Genomic DNA, 20,129 nt, shown 5'->3' on the forward strand with positions numbered 1-20,129 from the left:
AATGCCTTCTGGAAACTTAAGTACAATACATCCACAGCACATGTAACTCCTTCAAAGAACTCCAATAAATTGGTTAAACATGATTTCCCTTCAACAAAACCATGTTGACTCTGCCTGATTACCTTCAGTTTTTCTAAGTGCCCAGCTATAACGTCTTTAATAATAGCTTCTAACATTTTCCCAAAGACAGATGTTAAGCTAACTGGCCTGTAGTTTCCTGCTTTCTGTCTCCCTCCTTTTTTGAATAAAGGAGTTACATTCACTATTTTCCAGTCTAGCTGAACCTTCCCCGAATCTAGGGAATTTTGGAAAATTCAAGCTAATGCATCAACTATTCCACTTCTTTTAAGACCCTAAGATGAAGTCCATCAGGACCCGGGGACTTGTCAGCCCGCAGCTCCAACAATTTGTTCAGTACCACTTCCTTGGTGATTGTAATTTTCTTGAGTTCCTTCCTCCCTTCCATTTCCTGATTTACAACTAATTCTGGGATGATACTTGTATCCTCTATAGTGAAGACCGATGCAAAATACCTGTTCAATTCATCTGCCATCTCCTTATTATCCATTCTTAATTCCCCAGACTCACTTTCTGTAGGACCAACATTTACTTTAACACTTTTCTTTTTTAAATATCTATAGAAACTCTTACTATCTGCCTTTATATTTCTAGCTAGCTTTCTCTCGTACTCTAATTTTACCTTCCTTATCAATATTTCAGTCAATCTTTGCTGTTTTTTAATATTCTGTTCAATCTTCTGACCTGCCACCCATCTTTGTGCAATTATATGCTTTTTCTTTAATTTGAGACTACTTTTAACCCCGTTTTAGTTAACCAAGGATGGTGGGTCCCCCCACCCCCACTCCAAAACTTGGAATTTTTCTTTCTCATTGAAATCTATTCCGTGTATTCTCAAATATCCCCTTAAATGTTTGCCACTGCATCTCTATTGACCTATCCCTTAACCTAATTTGCCAGTTTACTTTAGCTAGCTCTGCCTTCATGCCCTCATAATTGCCCTTATTTAAGTTTAAAATACTCGTCTTGGACCCACACTTCTCTCCCTCAAACTGAATGCAAAACTCAATCATATTATGATCGCTGCTACCTCGGGGTGCCTTAACTATGAGGTCATTAATTAATCCTATCTCGTTGCACAATACCAGGTCTAGTATAGCATGCTCTCTGGTTGGTTCCAGACCATACTGTTCCAAGAAACTATCCTGAAAACATTTTATGTACTCCTCATCTCGGCTAACTATGCCCATCTGATTTTTCCAGTCTAACCCTAACCCTAAAATCCCCCATGATTATCACTGAACCTTTCTGACAGGCTGCCATTATTTCTTCCTTTATACCCTGTCCTACAGTGTGGTTAACGTTAGATGGCCTGTACAACACTACCACAAGTGATTTCTTGCCTTTATGATTTCTCACCTCTACCCAAACTGCTTCTACATCCTGGTTTTCTGAACTTAGGTCATCCCTCTCTATTGTGCTAATACCATCATTAATTAACAGAGCCACCCCACCACCTTTTCCTAGCTTCCTTCCTTCCTAAATGCCATGTACCCTTCAATATTCAGGTCCCAATCCATGTCATCCTGCAGCCATGTCTCTATAATGACTATCAGATCGTACTTATTCATTTCTATTTGGGCTCTCAGTTCATCTGTTTCGTTTTGAATTCTACGTGCATTCAGATCCAGAGCCTTTAGTTATGTCCTTTTATTATTTTTGTAACCTCTATCCTAATCTGTTGATTTACTCTTAGATTTGTACGCTTTGTCCCTTCCTGTCATAGTCTATCATTTTCCATATCTTGCCTTTTTCTCTACTCCATGATTTATCACATCTTCCCAAATTTGATCCCTTGCCCCCACTTTTCAGTTTAAAATCCTCTCACTTCCCTAGTTCTGCGGCTCACCAGAACACCGGCCCCAGCACAGTTCAGGTATAGACCATCCCAATGGTACAGCCGCCACTTTCCCCAGTACTGGTGCTAGTGCCCCACGAACCGGAACCCACTTCTACCACAGCAGTCTTTGAGCCACGCATTAATTTTTCTAATCTTATTTGCCCTATGCCAATTTGCACGTGGCTCAGATAAAAATCCAGAAATTATTGCCTTTGAGTTCTGTTTCTTAATTTAGTGCCTAATTCCTCATACTGACTATGCAGAACCTCTTTCTTGTCCTGCCTATGTCGTTGGTACCTACATGGACCACGACGACTGGACCCTGCCACTGTAAGTTCCTCTCCAGCCCTGAGCAGATGTCCCAAACTCTGGCACTGGGCAGGCAACGCAGCCGTCTGGACTCTCACTCTTTGCTGCAGAGAAAAGTGTCAATCCCCTTAACTATACTGTCCCCTATCACTACATTCCTTCCTTCTCCCTCCACTTGAATGGCTTCCTATACCATGGTGCTATGGTCAGGTTGCTCATCCACCCTGCAGCCCCAACTCTAATCCAGACAAGTTGAAAGAACCTCAAACCTTGTGGACAATCGCAAAGGCTGAGGCTCCTGCACTCCTGCCCTCTGGGTCTCCTTATCTGCCTCAGCTACAGCCACACTCTCCTGTCTATGACCACTGACCAAATCAGAAGACCATATCCTAAGGGGTATGACCGCCTCCTGGTACAAAGTGTCCAGGTAACTTTCCCCCTCTCCGATGTGTCGCAGTATCTGCAGCTCGGACTCCAGTTCAATGACTCCGAGCCGAAGCTCTTTGAGCCGCAAACATTTACTGCAGAGGTGTTTGGCCTGGATCACACTGGCATCCAGGAGCTCCCACATTCTGCAGCCGTGACACTTTAGCTGTCCTGCCATCCTTAATGTGTTTTAATTAATTATTTAATCATTTCATTCAATTATTTATTTTATTTTCCTTTTTATATATTTTATTAAGCTTACCACTTGTTCCTTTACTATTTTAAATGTTAGGATTAGAATAAACCTTAATCACTTACCAGATACTCACCAAACAGGTAGTTTCTTACCTAACCAGTCACCTACCTGTTTGCCTGTGATGTCAGACTTGATTTTCTTTGAAGGGCTCGTTACAATGAACTTTATAGGATAGATGATAGGATAGGCTAGCATCTCCCAGCACTCCACACTCTTTTTAATGAAGAATGGTGAAAGAAATACTGATCTAGGCAGCACTGATAAACTGTTGCTCCTTGTATTCCAGACTCAGTAAATGTAACAAAACTCAGCCACAATTGTAGTTGGCTGCTGTAAATTATAACTACATCAGTACTTGTCAAATGTGAATTAAGTAGAGCATCATAGCTGTACCTAACCATCTCCCTTTGACGTTCAATGGCATTACCATCGCTGGATCCCCCACTATCAACATCCTGGGGCTTACCATTGACCAGAAACTGAACTGGACCAGATTTAATAGAGGTGTGCAAGACCATCTCCAATAAGAGAGAATCTAACCATCTCCCCTGGATATTCATTGGCATTACAATCACTGAATCCCCCACTATCAACACCCTGGGGGCTTACCATTGACCTGAAACTGAACTGGAGTACCCGTATAAATACTGTGGCTCCAAAAGCAGGTCAGAGGCTGGGAATGCTGCAGCGAGTAACTGACTTCCTGACTACACAATGCCTGTCCACCATCTACAAAACACAAGTCAAGAGTGTGATGGAATACTCTCCACTTGCCTGAATAGGTACAGCTCCAACAACACTCAAGAATCTCGACACCATCCAGGACAAAGCAGTCCACTTGATTGGCACCCCATCCACCACCTGTAACATTCACTCCCTCCACCACTGTGCACAGTGGCAGCAGTGTGTACCATCTACAAGATGCACTGCAGCAACTCACCAAGGCTCCTTCCACAGCACCTTCCAAACCCACAACCTCTACCACCTAGAAGGGCAAGGGTAGCAGATGCATGGGAACACCACCACCAAGTTCTCTCCAAGCTGCACACTATCCTGACTTGGAACTATATCACTGTTCCTTCACTGTCATTGGGTCAAAATCCTGGAACTCTTCCTCACAGCACTGTGGATATACCTACACCACATGGACTGCAGCAGTTCAAGGTGGTGGCTCATCATCACCTTCTCAAGGGCAATTAGAGATGGGAAATAAACTCTTTCCTAGCCAGTGATGCCTACATTGCCTGAATAAATAAAAAAAAGGTATGATTAGGTCAAAGCCTGCCATAAACTGTTTTTCAGGAAATAATCCCACTTCATGGGCAAAGGACCTTCATTCAAATGACTATCAGCTTTTGTGTCGTGATGGAAGCCGTGCTGAAGTAACAGATTGGAAGGGATGCCACATCGCCAGAGTGCCTGCCCATGCAGTTGTAGTCAGACAGGATACGGATGGCATGGCTGTCTTCAACGCTCTGGATACTGCTCAGGTATGGAGACTTTCTACCGACTGAGCCAATTTATCAAATCCTAACATTTACAAAAAAACTAAAGAAATATTTGTGAGCAAGAGAATATTAGGCTATTTATTTAGTTGCAAAGCCTTTTGATTAAAGAATATGAAAAGTATAGAAGTAATACAGGCATGTAACAGTACTTCAGAAATTGACAAATGAAATATTGTATTAAGATGTTAAATCTTGGTGTTATAGAAATCTTCTTGGATTAGGGAATATGTCATAAGAACTTTTGTTTAGGAATAGGCAAGTTAGTCCAACAAAGCTGTCCCTTTTTCATAAATTAGCTCAATTTTTTGGCCATCTCATCATAGAATAGTACAGTACAGAAGGAGGTCAACTCAAACATAAAATACTGGAAATACTCAGCAAGTCAGGCAGTATCTGTGGAGAGAACAGAGTTGATGGTTCAGGTCTGTGTGACCTTTCATCAAATCTCACCTTTCATCAAATCAGACGTGGCTGATAAGTGGCTAGCGACATTCGTGCCACACAAGTGCCAGGCAATGACAATCTCCAACAAGAGAGTATCTAACCCCTTGACATTCAACTGCATTACCATCACTGAATCGCCCACTATCAACATCCTGGGGTAGCATTTACCAGAAACTGAACTGGAGCAGCCATGCAAATACTGTGGCTGCAAGAGCAGGTCAGAGGCTGGGAATCCTGTGGCTAGTAACCCACTTCCTGACTCCCAAAGCCTGTCCACAATCTACACAGCACAAGTCAGGAATGTGATGGAATACTCTTCATTTGCCTGGATGAGTGCAGCTTCAACAACACTCAGGAACCTCAACACCATCCAGGACAAAGCAGCCCGCTTGATTGTCACCCCATCCACAACCAAGGTGCAGTAGCAGTAGCCTGTACCATCTACAAGATGCACTGCAGCAACCCCTTCAATAGCACCTTCCAAACCCGCGACCTGTTCCATCTAGAAGGACAAGGGCAGCAATTGCATGGGAACACTGCCATCAGCAAATTCCCCTCCAAGCCATGCACAATCCTCACTTTGAAATATATCGCAGTTCCTTCACTGTCGCTGGGTCAAAATCCTGGAACTCCCTCCCTAACAGCACTGTTGGTGTACCTACACCACATGGATTGCAGCAGTTCAAGATGGCAGCTCACCACCACCTTCTCAAGGGCAGTTAGGGATGGTCAACAAATGATGGTTTTGCCAGTGATGCCCACATCCCATGAAACGAAGAATAAAAATAAATTTCAATAGCTTTCTCCCGTACCTTATTCCACAAAGTATCAGATATTTTTGCTGTCAGGTAATAGTTTACATGGATTAATGCAAGTAGTAATTGAGTTTCCTGGGTGCTGGTCCAGGAAGTGAAAGACAATTCAAATAATCATGACCCATTGTAAGATGAAATTATGATACAGCTCTCTGAAACATCTCATTGATTCACTGTAACTTTTCTGAGGATTTATTAGCTATTACTTACAGTTGAAGGTGCCCTGTCAATGACTACGCATAATTTCCAGGAAGGAAGAGCTGTCCTGAAGGAATTTAACTAACTAGGCTGGAAACCGTACACACTTCATTTTGACTGGATTACAAAGGAATTGGATTATGCAGACTGCATTGACATTTTCTGGTGCACTTGACTGGGAAATACCAGCGTGCCAATGAGCTTGTTTAAGTCCTATAAGGCATTTAAGAAATCTGGGATGAATTGTCATCCAAACCATGGACTTAATTGCTCAGAGTATCACCTGCAAGAATGATTGAGTTTCTGTATTAGCTCATGAAACTAGGTCAGGACATGTATTTTCCTATTCCTCCTCTTTGATTGGATGGACATATCTTTCCCCCATGACTCGTGGAGAGGACTGACTCAGCAGTTTCATATAAATAAGAATGGCAAAGAAAATGACTATCTGAGAGGTGAATATGGGGCAAAACAACTCCAGGAAGCCTTAGTGAGCTGCAAGAAAGTGTATCTGGAAATATTGTTAAACTGAAACCTTCTCATGGTAAAATTTCAGTTCTGATTCATATGACTAGACTCATGCCTTTTTCAGAATGTGACAGTAATTTAATTTAGGTTAATTAAATCAGTAGACTGGGTTCTTGAGAGGAAAGGATGATGCAAAGAATCAGGACCCATTGTAAGGAGGAATGAAAATATAGCTCCCTGGAAGCACAGTTTCAACCTCATTGCTTCACCATAGCTTCCCTGAGGGATAATCCATTATTTCTTAAGAGTTTAGGGCATTACACCATGTTTTGAATCATCATTAATCCATAGAAAAGAGTTCATGGGTTGTCTGATAGATGAGGTGGTTCAGGAAAGAACTGGGAGAAGCCCCTCCAGGTGTACAGAGCACCACTTACAAGGCAAGACTGCTCACATTCAGATAATATTGCACTTCAGAGGACGGTAAAGCAGGTTGTAGCAATAATGTGGCAGGAGTTATGTTTTACTGTCATTTGTAGATGCCCATCTGGAGTATAAATGAAATCTATTTGCATTTAGGCTGATCAGTAGATAAACCAAGTTTGGGATTGGTATTTCACTTTGAGAGTCAACAGCACAATTAAAGTAATTTAGTTGTTGTATAGCATACATGAAGCCATACAATTGCAGTGCTCCATTTTCATGTATATTTTTAAGTCAGCCTGTGTTAAAACCATGAAAATTAGCAGGCTTTTCAATCTCACTGATGTACAATGTGATAGACAAACCCACCTCTTTCCTGTGCTGGTCGTGAATTGTATAACTCAGAACAAAGGCAGTTACATTAACCCTTCATTTAAAAAATAATCCTTTACTTACAGAAAAAATTTGGCATTACTTCCACTGGCTTCAAGATGTTTGATTCTGCTTCATACAATAGCAAAGATTTGTTGTTCAAGGACTCCACCAAAAAATTCATGCTCATCAAGAATCAAACTTATCAGGCCTGGCTGGGGACAGAATATCTACAATCCTTGAATGGACTTAACTGCTACAGTAAGTTGAAGAAGATAGTTCAGAATCATTAACACACAAAGTGGCAGATCTTCCCGATAGCAAGCGTCAACAAGTTTACCAGCAGTGGAGGTTTCACTGTGAAATGTCCGCTATTGTCCCAATCCTCTATTCTCCCCACAGTGTGGTCACAACAAAACAAGAGCAGGGGGTTTCTGTCCAGCAGATTTAAAAATATATGTTGGATGATCTGGTTGTCCTAGAAGTGTTGGGTGTGTTACATTTGTAATACAATTTTTTGAATTTTAATAATCAGTATATTAGCTGGGTGTTATTAATTGTAGACATGTGGTACTCCCTCAGTTCATTTTTGTTTTATTTAGAGATACAGCACTGAAACAGGCCCTTCGGCCCACCGAGTCTGTGCCGACCAACAACCACCCATTTATACTAACCCTACAGTAATCTCATATTCCCTATCACCTCCCTACACTAGGGGCAATTTATAACGGCCAATTTACCTATCACCTGCAAGACTTTTGGATGTGGGAGGAAACCGGAGCACCCGGCGAAAACCCACGCAGACACAGGGAGAACTTGCAAACTCCGCACAGGCAGTACCCAGAATCGAACCCGGGTCCCTGGAGCTGTGAGGCTGCGGTGCTAACCACTGCGCCACCCCATACAAAGGAATTCTAGAGAACCAACAACATTGGAGAAACACATTTTCATAGGTCTTGTGGATTTTCAGTAGGTCTTCACTTAAGTTTAAAACTATAGAGCTGCATTTCCTCCTTATATTAATGGTAATGAAAGTCTTTGGCTGCAAGTAGGATTTAACTGTCGTGGTGCACCAGGTAAACAGGAGGAGGTGGCACACACATACACCATTGATGTCCATTTGAGTTCCACTTTCCTGGGACTTACCAAGGCAATGCACAAACACCTCGATATGACTCACCCTATGGTTTTCCCTTGTTCCTGGTGAAGCAGTTTATAAGCCCTCACTTGACAATATTTCTTGATGAGCTTGGGCAACAATCTGGAACGGTTTGTGTGGGGAAAACTATGAATATGAGGCTACTTGTTAGAACCATAGAAGTTTATAGCACGGATAAAGGGCATTTGGCTCATTATGTCTGTGCCAACTCTTTTCTTGAATTGGAAGCGAATTCCACTGCTCTTCTGTGCTAGAACTACTATTCACATTGCACAAAATGGAAATATTTTACATTTGTTATGTAAAGGACAATTGTGATATTAAAATTGTACCAGTACAGACAGGTAGTAAGTTTGTGCTGTTTTTCTTATCACAGGGATGCCCACCACTCTGCGCTGGTGCACACAGTCTAGAGGAGAATTGCTGAAATGTGGAGATATGGCTGAAGCTTTCAATAGCAAAAACCTGACACCGCCAATTCAGTGTGTGTCAGGTGACAATCCCAATGACTGTATGGAAAAGATCAAGGTAGGATCCATATCTACACATTGCCTGTAGCAGTAAAAGCTCAAGGTGGGTGGATATATATGTATATAGTTCCTGTGGAGATTGAAGAAACATCAAATCAAGCAAAACCTGGATCTCATTTACTTGTCAGAAAAATTCAAGACTTTTATGCAATTTATTGTATTTTTCAGTTCAGTATGCTGTACTGAAATGAATTGCCAGTCGCAGATCTCGATCCCCAGTAGAAACATTTTCATAAGTGTATTTGGGCTTTTTCAAAAGAATGTACAGGAATAGCACAAAGCCCTGAAATAATGAAGCTCTTTAATTCTTAGTTGACAGTCTTTTGCATATCTGGCAGATTTCAACTCAGGTTGGTGGATTTCATTGTTCTCCCTGCCCAGTTAGGATGGAATGTGATTTGATCTGAATAGGTCAGGGGATCAAACGGTGAATGGGCATCTAACAAGACGGAAATATTACCTAATTACAGCACCTTATCTAAACAAATATAATTAAATGAGAAGATTACCATCTTAGTAATCTCGTGCTTAATTTTGCAAGAAAATAATGGGGAAAATCCATGATTTTAGATTCCTATATTATGCTGCTTTACTTTCTCTTCTGATTTTCCCATGGCAATTTACATTTCCCAGCAGAAGACAGATAGCTGACCTCCTCCAGGGCCTTTGCCAGTGCTGCTTTATAACTCCTATGCAAGAGCAACTGCAAGTGAACGCTCTTCCAAATACCTCGTGAATTGCCTGGCTTCTACTCAACAGTTCTGCATCACGAAGATGTGATTGAGATTGAGTGATAGGGGGTGGGGAGGGGGGGGGGGGTAGCGGTGGGGTGGGAGGTCAACAGGGAAGGAGCTGTAGGCACCCTACCATTCTGTGGCATAATCAGAACATCTGTAAATCAGTCAAATGGTTATGTAATAATGGTTATTTCACACTTTCACTTGAGGCCTCGTGATTAAAGATGCCACCTGGGGTTATATTAAGATATATGGATCAGAATGTCTCAGTTTGATTAAACTGTTAGCAGATATCAACCAGGGGCACTTGAATTGATCTTCAATTCCTGTGGACTATGAAGGGTAAATGCAGCCAGAGTTCCCACTTCTGATATTGTCTTTTGACCCATGCTGGACATCAGATGTGGAGAGGACCAGGTCTTTCATGAGAAAGTAGCCTGTCAACGCACTAAGCTACTAAGATACTGTAGGCAAAATACAGCGGATGCTGGAAATCTGAAATAAAAACAGAAAATGCTGGAAATACTCAGCAGGTCTGGCACCACCCGTGGAGAGAAACAGAGTTAACGTTTTAGGTCAATGACCTTTCATCAGTAAGATACTGTAGGGATGTGAACACCCTCAAAACCATACTCCATAATAAGTCATTGCCTACAGTAGACAAGGGGAAAGAGAGAAGACACATTACAATTTTGCCAATGCAATTTAAGGACTTATGGTGGGTCCCTGTGTTCAGAGTATCGTTACTTTAAAGAGCTGCCATACTCATACAATCACTGAGTGAAATTAATCAATGCAGTTTGGATCCTTAGTCCTAGATGCCAATGCTGGAGCTATCTTGAGTGTAAAACAAACTCAGTGGCAACCAAGTAGATAATGGTATCTTGGACCAAGAGTGCAGCTGCACGCTATGAGCTGTGCTCACCGATGAATCCCTTCAGTTGAGTGACAGTTTACCTATGTCCAGGCCTGCACCAGGCTGCTGGTAAAGGAATGACTCCTGCAAAAGATTTATTTGTGATATATAATAGAATGCACCAGCACTTTTCTCCTTCATGACATCCCCAACCATGTGAGCTCCTGTTCATGTTCAAAGTACCTTCCCCTATAATATTTTTTCTTTAAATTATATAATGAAATGGAATATATGTTAACCTTCTTAATAAAGCTTGAATTAATCACAGTACTGATAAGTTTATTTGCCTCTTTACAGAATAAAGACATTGATGCAGTTACACTGGATGCAGGACAGATATACACAGCTGGAAAGCTGTATGGTTTGGTACCTGCTGCGGCTGAAAGTTACACAGGTAAGAAATAAAATATGGTTGCGTTTGCTGACAACGCAACTACTAGGTGGCGAAGTACTTGCAAATGCAGGCTCATCAACTGGAACGTCAGTGTCTGCGACGTTCAGGCAGCTGCCAGGATTAAAGATGGCATTGCTCAATTTATCACAGGAAATGCTCATGGCTAGATCGTTCCAGCAAACTAACCTTACATTAAGTTGGATGGAAGCCCAGTGTAGTTATAGGGTACTAACTGTAATCCTCAGATCCATTTAATATTCCAGCAATCCTATTAAGTACAAAAAGAATTTTATGATTGAATTTCCATTGGAAGATAGTGAATTGGCACCCGATCAGTGGAAAAGAAAATCGGGTAGAGTATAAAATGTGTTGCCAGTTCGTTATTGTGATTCGTTCATATGACTGACCAGGACTGATTTCACCCGAATGCAGCTACTAGCTCCCGCCCCACTGGCCGCTCTCCCCCCTTGGCAACTTGCTTTCTCCCCCACAGCTGTTCACTCCAGACCTCGCTGCTCCCCCCCCACTCCCCGGCCGATTGTTCCCCATTCGCACCACCCTGTTCTCCGGTCGATCGGTCGCTCCCCGCCCCTCCCAGCCGCTAGTTATAGGCCACGCCGCTTCCCTCCTCTCGGCCAGTCACTCCCACATTTGATTGTTCTCCACATGCTGCTGGAAGAAGCAAGGCGGGCCGCAATGGGTGACGGGGCGACATAGGAACGATTGGCCGAAAGGAGGGAAACGGCGTGGCCTAGAGCTGGCGGCTGGGGGTGGGGGGGTGGCGGGGAGTGGAAAGGTGGGGAGCGAGCAGCCGGAGAGCGGTGTGGTCCGAAGTGAGGAGCAGGGAACAATTGGCCAGTGGAGTGGGGGGTGGGGGGGCGGGGAGCAGCGAGGTCTGCAGCGAACGGTCGAGGGGAGGAAGCGTCAAGGCCTGGAGCGAGTTGCTGAGGGGGAAGAGAACCAGCCTCAAAGTCTCCCATTCAGCCACTCCCTCCAGCTGAGTGGGGGGCTAGATACCCAATGACCCTTTATCGCGCATGCGCGAAGATGGACCAGACGCAGATATACGATGATGTTGACGCTGCACTATGTCATCCCGCGCATGTGCTACTTAGTCCTGGCAAGATGTAGCTGCGTATGTGCTCAGCTTGGCGCACTCTGATGATGTCAGCGGGCCTCTGCGTTATCAGGAGTCACTTTGATAAAATATAGGAGTAATTCTGAAGTCATGGGCTTCCAGTGAGGAGCTGCACTCAAAGGGCGCATGGGTAGGAACATTCAGACTTGCTCTTCTGGAACTGCTATGCAACCTTGAAGCAATAATAGCCAGAAGCCAAGAGGGTATTGAGTCCTCTTCGATAGCTAAAGCACTTTTCCTCTATCGGATACATTTCAGCATTGCACAAACTAGTCTTGACAAACACATAACAAAGGATCCTTTTCTGGATCTGGATTAATGCAGATAATTAATATATTTCTGATCTACAGCCTGTTAGTCATTTCTTCAGTAATTCAATTCAAAGAACAAACTGAGAAAACATTTTATACAAGAGTGATTAGAATTTTAGTGTCTCTTGCTAGTCAATGTACTGTATTTTGTGCATTAGCATTAACACATAGGAACTGGTTTAGTTCACTGGAAATCTATCTACTGGGAGTGAATGGAAAGTTTGATCTCTTAGAGTTCTATGATTGAGTAATTCTGTGCTGCTGAACCAAAGGGAAGTATTTCAGATGAAACATTAAACTGAGGAGATTACACTTGAAATGACATAATATTTAGGGAAGCAAAGTAAAAAGATCATTCACATGAGCATGGACCGGTACAGCTGCCTATCTTCAGTTTCTTGTTCTCAAGAAATTATCACTTTGTCCTCTGTGCAAGGATTCACAGAGGTTTAATGAGTGCATTCCACATAAAGATACTGATTTTATAAGTGGCTAGCAGTCCACAGGCCAGCCTTTATCTCAAGGGAACAGCAATTATTGGCTTGGGCTAAATTGATGTGCAGATAAAGCCCAATTAACAAATTGATTGTAGAAATATAGAAACATAGAAAATAGGAGCAGGAGTAGGCCATTCGAACCTTTGAGCCTGCTGTACCATTCATTATGATCATGGCTGATCATCCAACTCAGTAGCCTGTTTCTGTTTTTGCCCCATACCCTTTGATCCCTTTACACCCAAGAGTTATATCTAACTCCTTCTTGAAAACATACAATGTTTTGGCCTCAACTGCTTTCTGTGGTAGTGAATTTCACAGGCTCACCACTCTCTGGGTGAAGAAATTTCTCCTCATCTCAGTCCTGAAAGGTTTACCCCGTATCCTTAGACTATGACTCCTGGTTCTGGACTCCCTCACCATCGGGAGCATCCTTCCTGCATCTACCCTGTTAGAATTTTATAGGTTTCTATGAGATCCCCCCTCACTCTTCTGAACTCCAGTGAATATAATCCTAACTGACTCAATCTGCCCTCATACGTCAGTCCCACCATCCCAGGAATCAGTCTGGTAAGCCTTCACTGCACTCCCTCTATAGCAAGAACATCCATCCTCAGATAAGGAGACCACAACTGCACATAATATTCCACGTGTGGCCTCACCGAGGTCCTGTATAATTGCAGCAAGACATCCCTGCTCCTGTACTCGAATCCTCTCGCTATGAAGGCCAACATACCATTTGCTTTTTTTACCGCCTTTTGCACCTGCATGCTTACCTTCAGCGACTGGTGTACGAGAACACCCAAGTCTCACTGCATATTCCCCTCTCTTACTTTATAGCCATTCAGATAATAATCTGCCTTCCTGTTTTTGCTACCAAAGTGGATAACCTCACATTTATGCACATTATACTGCATCGGCCATGCATTAGCCCACTCACTCAACTTGTCCACATCACCCTGAAGCCTCTCTGCATCCTTCTCACAACTCACCCTCCCACCCAGTTTTGTGTCATCTTCAAATTTGGAGATATTACATTTAGTTCCCTCATCCAAATCATGAATGGATATTGTGAATAGCTGGGGTCCTAGCTTCGATCCCTGTGGTACCCCATTAGTCACTGCCTGCCATTCGGAAAAAGACCCATTTTATCCCTACTCTTTGTTTCTTGTCCGCCAACCAATTTTCTATCCATCGCAATACACTACCCCCAATCCCATGCACTTTAATTTTACATGCTAATCTCTTATGTGGGACTTTGTCCAAAGCCTTCTGAAAGTCCAAATAAACCACATCCACTGTCTCCCCCTCATCATCTCCACTAGTTACATCCTCGAAAAATTCTAATAGATTTGTCAAGCATGATTTACCTTTCGTAAATCCATGCTGACTCTACCCGATTCTATCACTGTTCTCTAAGTGCTCTGCTATAAAATCTTTGATAATGGACTCTAGAATTTTCCCCACTACCAGGTCAGGTTTTCCCCAACGTCAGGCTGGCTGGTCTATAATTCCCTGCTTTCTCTCTATCTCCCTTTTTAATTGGTGGGGTTACATTAGCTACCCTCCAATATGTAGGAACTGTTCCAGAGTCTATAAAATCGTGGAAGATGACCACCAATGCATCCACTATTTCGAGGGCCACTTCCTTAAGTACTCTGGGATGCATACCATCAGACCCTGGGGATTTATCGGCCTTCAATCCCGTTAATTTCCCCAACACCATTTCTCTACTAATACTGATTTTTTTCAGTTCCTCTCTCTCACTAAGCCCTGTGTTCCCCAACATTTCTGGTATGATATTTGTGTCCTCCTTTGTGAAAGCAGAACCAAAGTATGCATTTAGTTGGTCAGCCATTTCTTTATTCCCCATAATAAATTCCCCTGTTTCTGACTGTAAGGGACCTACTACATTTGTCTTCACCAATCTTTTTCTCTTCACATACCTATAGAAACTTTTACAGTCAGTTTTTATGTTCCCCGCAAGCTTGCTCTCGTATTCTATTTTCTCCTTCTTAATCAATCCCTTGGTCCTCCTTTTCTGAATTCTAAACTGCTCCCAATCCTCAGGTCTGTTGTTTTTCCTGGCAAATTTATATGCCTCTTCCTTGGATCTAATGCTATCTCCAATTTCCCTTGTAAGCCATGGTTTGGCTACCTTTCCCATTTTACTTCTGTGCCAGACAGGGATAAACAATTGTTGCAGTTCATCCATGCACTCTTTAAATGTTTGCCATTGCCTATCCACTGTCATCCCTTTAAGTAACATTTCCCAATCCGTCATGGTCAACTTGCACCTCATACCTTCGTAGTTTCCTTTACTAAGATTCAGGACCCTTGTCTCAGAATCAACTGAGTCACTCTCCAACTTGATGAAGAATTCTATCATATTATGGTCACTCGTCCCCAAGGGATTTCGCACCACTAGATTGTCAATTATTCCTCTCTCATTACACAATACCCACTTCTAGGTGGCCTGTTCTCTAGTTGGTTCCTCAACGTATTGGTCCAGAAAACCATCCCGTATACACTCCAAGAATTCCTCCTCTGCGGTATTGTGACTAATTTGATTTGCCCAATCTACATGCAGATTAAAGTTATCCATAATTACAGATGTTCCTTTATCGCATGCATCTCTAATTTCCTGTTTAATGCCATTCCAACATCACCACTACAGTTTGGGGGTCTATATACAACCCCCACTTGCTTTTTTGCCCCTTAGTGTTTCTCAGCTCTACCCATACAGATTCCACATCGTCACAGCTAATATCTTTCCTCACTATTGCATTAATTTCCTCTTTAACCAGCAATGCAACTCCACTGCCTTTTGCTTTTGGTCTGTCCTTCCTAAATACTGAATATCCCTGGATGTTCATTTCCCATCCCTGGTCATCTTGCAGCCATGTCTCCGTAATCCCAACTATATCATACCCGTTTACATTATTTGCACGATTAATTCATCCACTTTATTGCGAACGCTCCGCACGTTAAGGCACAAAACCTTAAGGCTTGTCTTTTTAACATTACTTGTCCCCTTCCCAATATTTTTCACTGTGGCCCTGTTTGATCTGGCCCTTGATTTCTCTGCCTATCACTTTTCTTATTCCCCTTACTGTCTTTTGTTCTTGTCTTTGATCCGCCCTCCTCCGACTCCTTGCAAAGGTTCCCATCCCCCTGTCATTTTAGTTTAAACCCTCCCCAACCACTCTAGCAAATACTCCCCCTAGGACATCAGTCCCGGTCCTGTCCAGATGTAACCCGTCCAGTTTGTACTGGTCCCACCTCCCCCAGAAATCTATAACCCTCCACCTCACACCATCTCTTCAGCCACGTATTCATCCGATATATCCTGCTATTTCTACTCTGACTAGCACGTGGCACTGGTAGTAATCCTGAAATCACTCCCTTTGAGGTCCTACTTTTCAACTTACTTCCTAGCTCCCTATATTCTACTTTTAGGTCCTCAACCTTTTTTTTTTAACCTATGTCGTTTGTACCAATGTGTACCACGACCACTGGCTGTTCACCCTCCCCCTTCAGAATGTCCTGTAACCGCTCTGAGACATCCTTGACCCTAGCACCATGGAGGCAACATACCATCCTGGAGTCTCTTTTGCAGCCACAGAAACGCCTATCTATTCCCCTTACAATTGAATTGTAATTCAATTGTAATTGAATTGAATTTCAAAATAAATGGAAAACCCCTATGTGAGGCTCTCCTGTGGAACTATTCCATTCTAAAAGTGTCCACATTTACCTGCAGCAGCCATTGTATTTAAGTGCTGCTATGCTATGACTGTACAATGTTATAAGTATGTCACATAACACTAGTTTAGAAAAGCAATATCTGACTGTAAACTAGGCATTTAACTCTGTGCATTTCCAGATCCTGACCACCAGTTGGCTCTTCAGCAGTAGATTTTTTTGGTGCTTTTATAAGTTATTTTACAGTTACAATTTACTTTCCTTAAAGAAGTGATTTTTAGTACAAGTGTTAGTTACCCAAGCTCATCTTTTTTCAAGTGAAAATGCTGCCTTTGGTTCTGATCCCATATCTTTTCTGAGCATTTGATTGAGAATTCTGAATTTGCGAAACAATTATTTGAGGGTGCCCTGACAAATATGGGCTTTTGACATATTACATTGTATGATGTGCATGGCATTTCTCCTTAGGATAGATACTTTGGCCATGGGTGGTGGGAGGTTTGTGATGCTGGTTTTTAGGCAAATGATAGTGAAATGTTCGTACTCTTACCGTGTTTTACTTTATTGACATGAGGCTACAAAGAAATGGTATTAAATGAAGGCAATGTAGAGCATCAGGTAGGTTGGATTGGGTTCTGAATTATAAAGGTCCCGGTGGGGACAAATAACCTGCTGCATGACCAGAACATGTGTCTCATTCAACAAGCTCACTTCCATATGTTACAGTTACACCAGTGGTTAAATTCAACTTTGGCAGAGACCCAAAACAGATGATAGGGGATCGGCTGTCCCTTATTTTCCCTCTCCATTGACTTTCTTGTTAAAGTTGAAGTGCCCAGTTGGCTGATCCATCACCTGTTTTGTACCCTCTGCAATGTTGAATTTCACTCCCAATGCATACAGTCTGATATTAATGTATTTTTTTTTATTTATTAGGTGATAATGATGGATATTATGCTGTGGCAGTAGTAAAAAAGTCAAGTCATAATGCCTTCACCATCAATCAGCTGAAAGGAAAGAAGTCCTGTCACACTGGGTTGTCCAGGACAGCTGGCTGGAACATCCCGATTGGTATCCTAATTGAGAGGGGTGAAATTAAGTTCAACAAATGTAATATTGTCAAAGGTGAGGGAGATTTCTTCAGCACAAAACATAATTGGTTTTCAGATGCTCAACAAAGACTTTTTTTTTTATTTGCTAATCTGGAATGATTTTACTTGATATATGGCCACTATCTTTAGGCAATTACTACAAACTGGAGTTGTGCCCCAGAACTGAAAAGTAGCCAACATTACACAAATCTTTAAAAAGGGGCACTGAAATGTCTTAGGCCACTTTTAGCTCGTAAGCATTGCATCTGTTTAGATGGCATCCTGAAAGGGATGATTAAACATAAGAGGAAGTCAACGTACATTAATGAGAGATCTTGCTTAACAAATTTACTGCTGTTCTCAAAGGAAACACTGACCTTGTTGACAGAAGAAATTCTGTGGATATGATGAGTTTAGATTTCACGCTTGTCACACAAATGCTTAATCCACACGGTAGGAAGCAATGAAATTAGAGGCAGGTTTCTCAGGTGGATTAAAAGTTAGATAAGCCAGAGAAAGCAAAAGGTGACTCTGATAGGAGCCATGTTAACAGAGCAAGGAATCACCAGTGGGAGTAGTGCAGCTTACAGGGTATAAAAATTATTTGGAGTTGGGAACAGAAGCAAAGCTCTCTAATTTTGTAGATAACTGCAAATTTTGGGGCAGGGTGTTCAAATAACAGTGAACAGGCACATGTGGTACTAAAGGAGCTGGATAGGTGGGAAGATGGGCTGATGAGTGGCAAGAGTTATTTAAAGCATAACTGCAATTTAATGAGACTAGGGGATGGAAGTAAACGGTAGGAATATAAACTTTATGGCTCTAGGCTACATGACACAACACAGGATCTGCGGCTATTGCCGGGATTTTCCGGCCCCCTTTATGGATGGCCTTGGAGGTGGGGAAGGGGGCCGTAAAATCGTGTGGGGCGGCCGTTCTGATATCAAGCCAGGTCTAGATTTTACGAGGGCTGGACGGCAAGTCTAGACGGAATGGTGCATTGTTTTGGAAAAAAAAGATACTTAAGCAATTAAAATGTGAATTGACAGGTATTTTATGGGCCCACTCCAATTTTCTTCAAAGTGTACTGGGGGTCAGAGCCCCATCAGTTATATCTGCAATGAGGTGGCAGCTCAGGTCATTGCTGCATTTTGCAGTGAGGAGGAAATAGGTGCCATCCGTCTGCTGGCACTTGGATGCATTGAAAGAGAGCTGAGAGTGGGTGGGGTGGTTGGAGGAAGCATCTGGGTGGTTGGAGGAAGCATCTGGGAGAGTGGTTCTTGACACAGAATGCCCACCTGCCATGGGCATCCAGAAAAAGCAGGTTGTCCCGCAGGCCTGTACAGCTGGCTGGATCTTCAGGGAAGGCTGGCTTCACTCGAGGAGGACTACCACAGAAGGCTGGCTTCAGTTGTGTTCCAGTGCTGGCAGCCCTTTAAAGATGGCGCCTGCACATCCATCGGTGTCAGCTGATGCTGCGACAGCCACCTAAATGGCCGCCTCCAACCTCAGAATGGTCCCCCACACCCCCTCCCTCCCACGGCAGTGAATTGGCCAGCCAGCGCAAGATAGCAGTGCGGTTGGGAGTGCAGCACCATCCACTTCTGGCCCCAGCATCAGCTCCTTGGCTATGCTCGTAAGTTCCCGGCCTATTGGTGGATACCTCACTGATACCAATAGCATGGTGTGCAGCAGTGGTATGGAAAGGTAACCAGCATAATCAGTGGGAATCATAGAATCATGGTTAGCACCGCAGTCTCACAGCTCCAGCGACCCGGGTTCAATTCTAGGTACTGCCTGTGCGGAGTTTGCAATTTTTCTGTGACCGCATGGGTTTTCGCCAGGTGCTCCGGTTTCCTCCCACAGCCAAAGACTTACAGATTGATAGGTAAATTGGACATTATAAATTGCCCCTAGTATAGGTAGGTGGTCGGGGAATTGAGGGAAGGTGGGGATGTGGTAGGAATATGGGATTGTCTTCTTTGGCCTCCTTGTCTCGAGATTCAATGGGTAAGCGCCTGGAGGTGGTCAGTGGTTTGTGAAGCAGCGCCTGGAGTGGCTATAAAGGCCAATTCTAGAGTGGCAGACTCTTCCACTGGTGCTGCAGATAAAATTGGTTGACAGGGTTGTTACACAGTTGGCTCTCTCCTTGCGCCTCTGACTTTTTTCCTGCCAACTGCTAAGTCTCTTCGACTCGCCACGCTTTAGCCCCGCCTTTATGGTTGCCCGCCAGCTCTGGCGATCACTGGCAACTGACTCCCACGACTTGTGATCAATGTCACAGGACTTCATGTCGCGTTTGCAGACGTCTTTGAAGCGGAGACAAGGGCGGCCGGTGGGTCTTATACCAGTGACGCACTCGCTGTACAATGTGTCCTTGGGGATCCTGCCATCTTCCATGCGGCTCACATGGCCAAGCCATCTCAGGCGCCGCTGGCTTAGTAGGGTGTATATGCTGGGGATGTTGGCCGCCTCGAAGACTTCTGCGTTGGAGATACGGTCCTGCCACCTGATGCC

The 20,129-nt window shown here is 43.3% G+C and overlaps 1 protein-coding gene across 1 annotated transcript in view; it reads left to right on the forward strand.

The window, feature by feature from the left end:
• meltf (melanotransferrin) overlaps positions 1-20,129 on the forward strand; it is a 79,593-nt gene that overhangs the window by 34,978 nt on the left and 24,486 nt on the right. The window contains exons 6-10 of the mRNA XM_068042449.1: positions 4,212-4,399; positions 7,224-7,398; positions 8,673-8,824; positions 10,777-10,873; positions 17,458-17,646. Of these exons, the coding sequence (XP_067898550.1) occupies positions 4,212-4,399; positions 7,224-7,398; positions 8,673-8,824; positions 10,777-10,873; positions 17,458-17,646 (801 nt within the window). The remainder of the gene's footprint in view (positions 1-4,211; positions 4,400-7,223; positions 7,399-8,672; positions 8,825-10,776; positions 10,874-17,457; positions 17,647-20,129) is intronic.

Source organism: Heterodontus francisci, chromosome 11 (genome assembly GCF_036365525.1).
Source record: "Heterodontus francisci isolate sHetFra1 chromosome 11, sHetFra1.hap1, whole genome shotgun sequence".
Classification (NCBI taxonomy): domain Eukaryota; kingdom Metazoa; phylum Chordata; class Chondrichthyes; order Heterodontiformes; family Heterodontidae; genus Heterodontus; species Heterodontus francisci.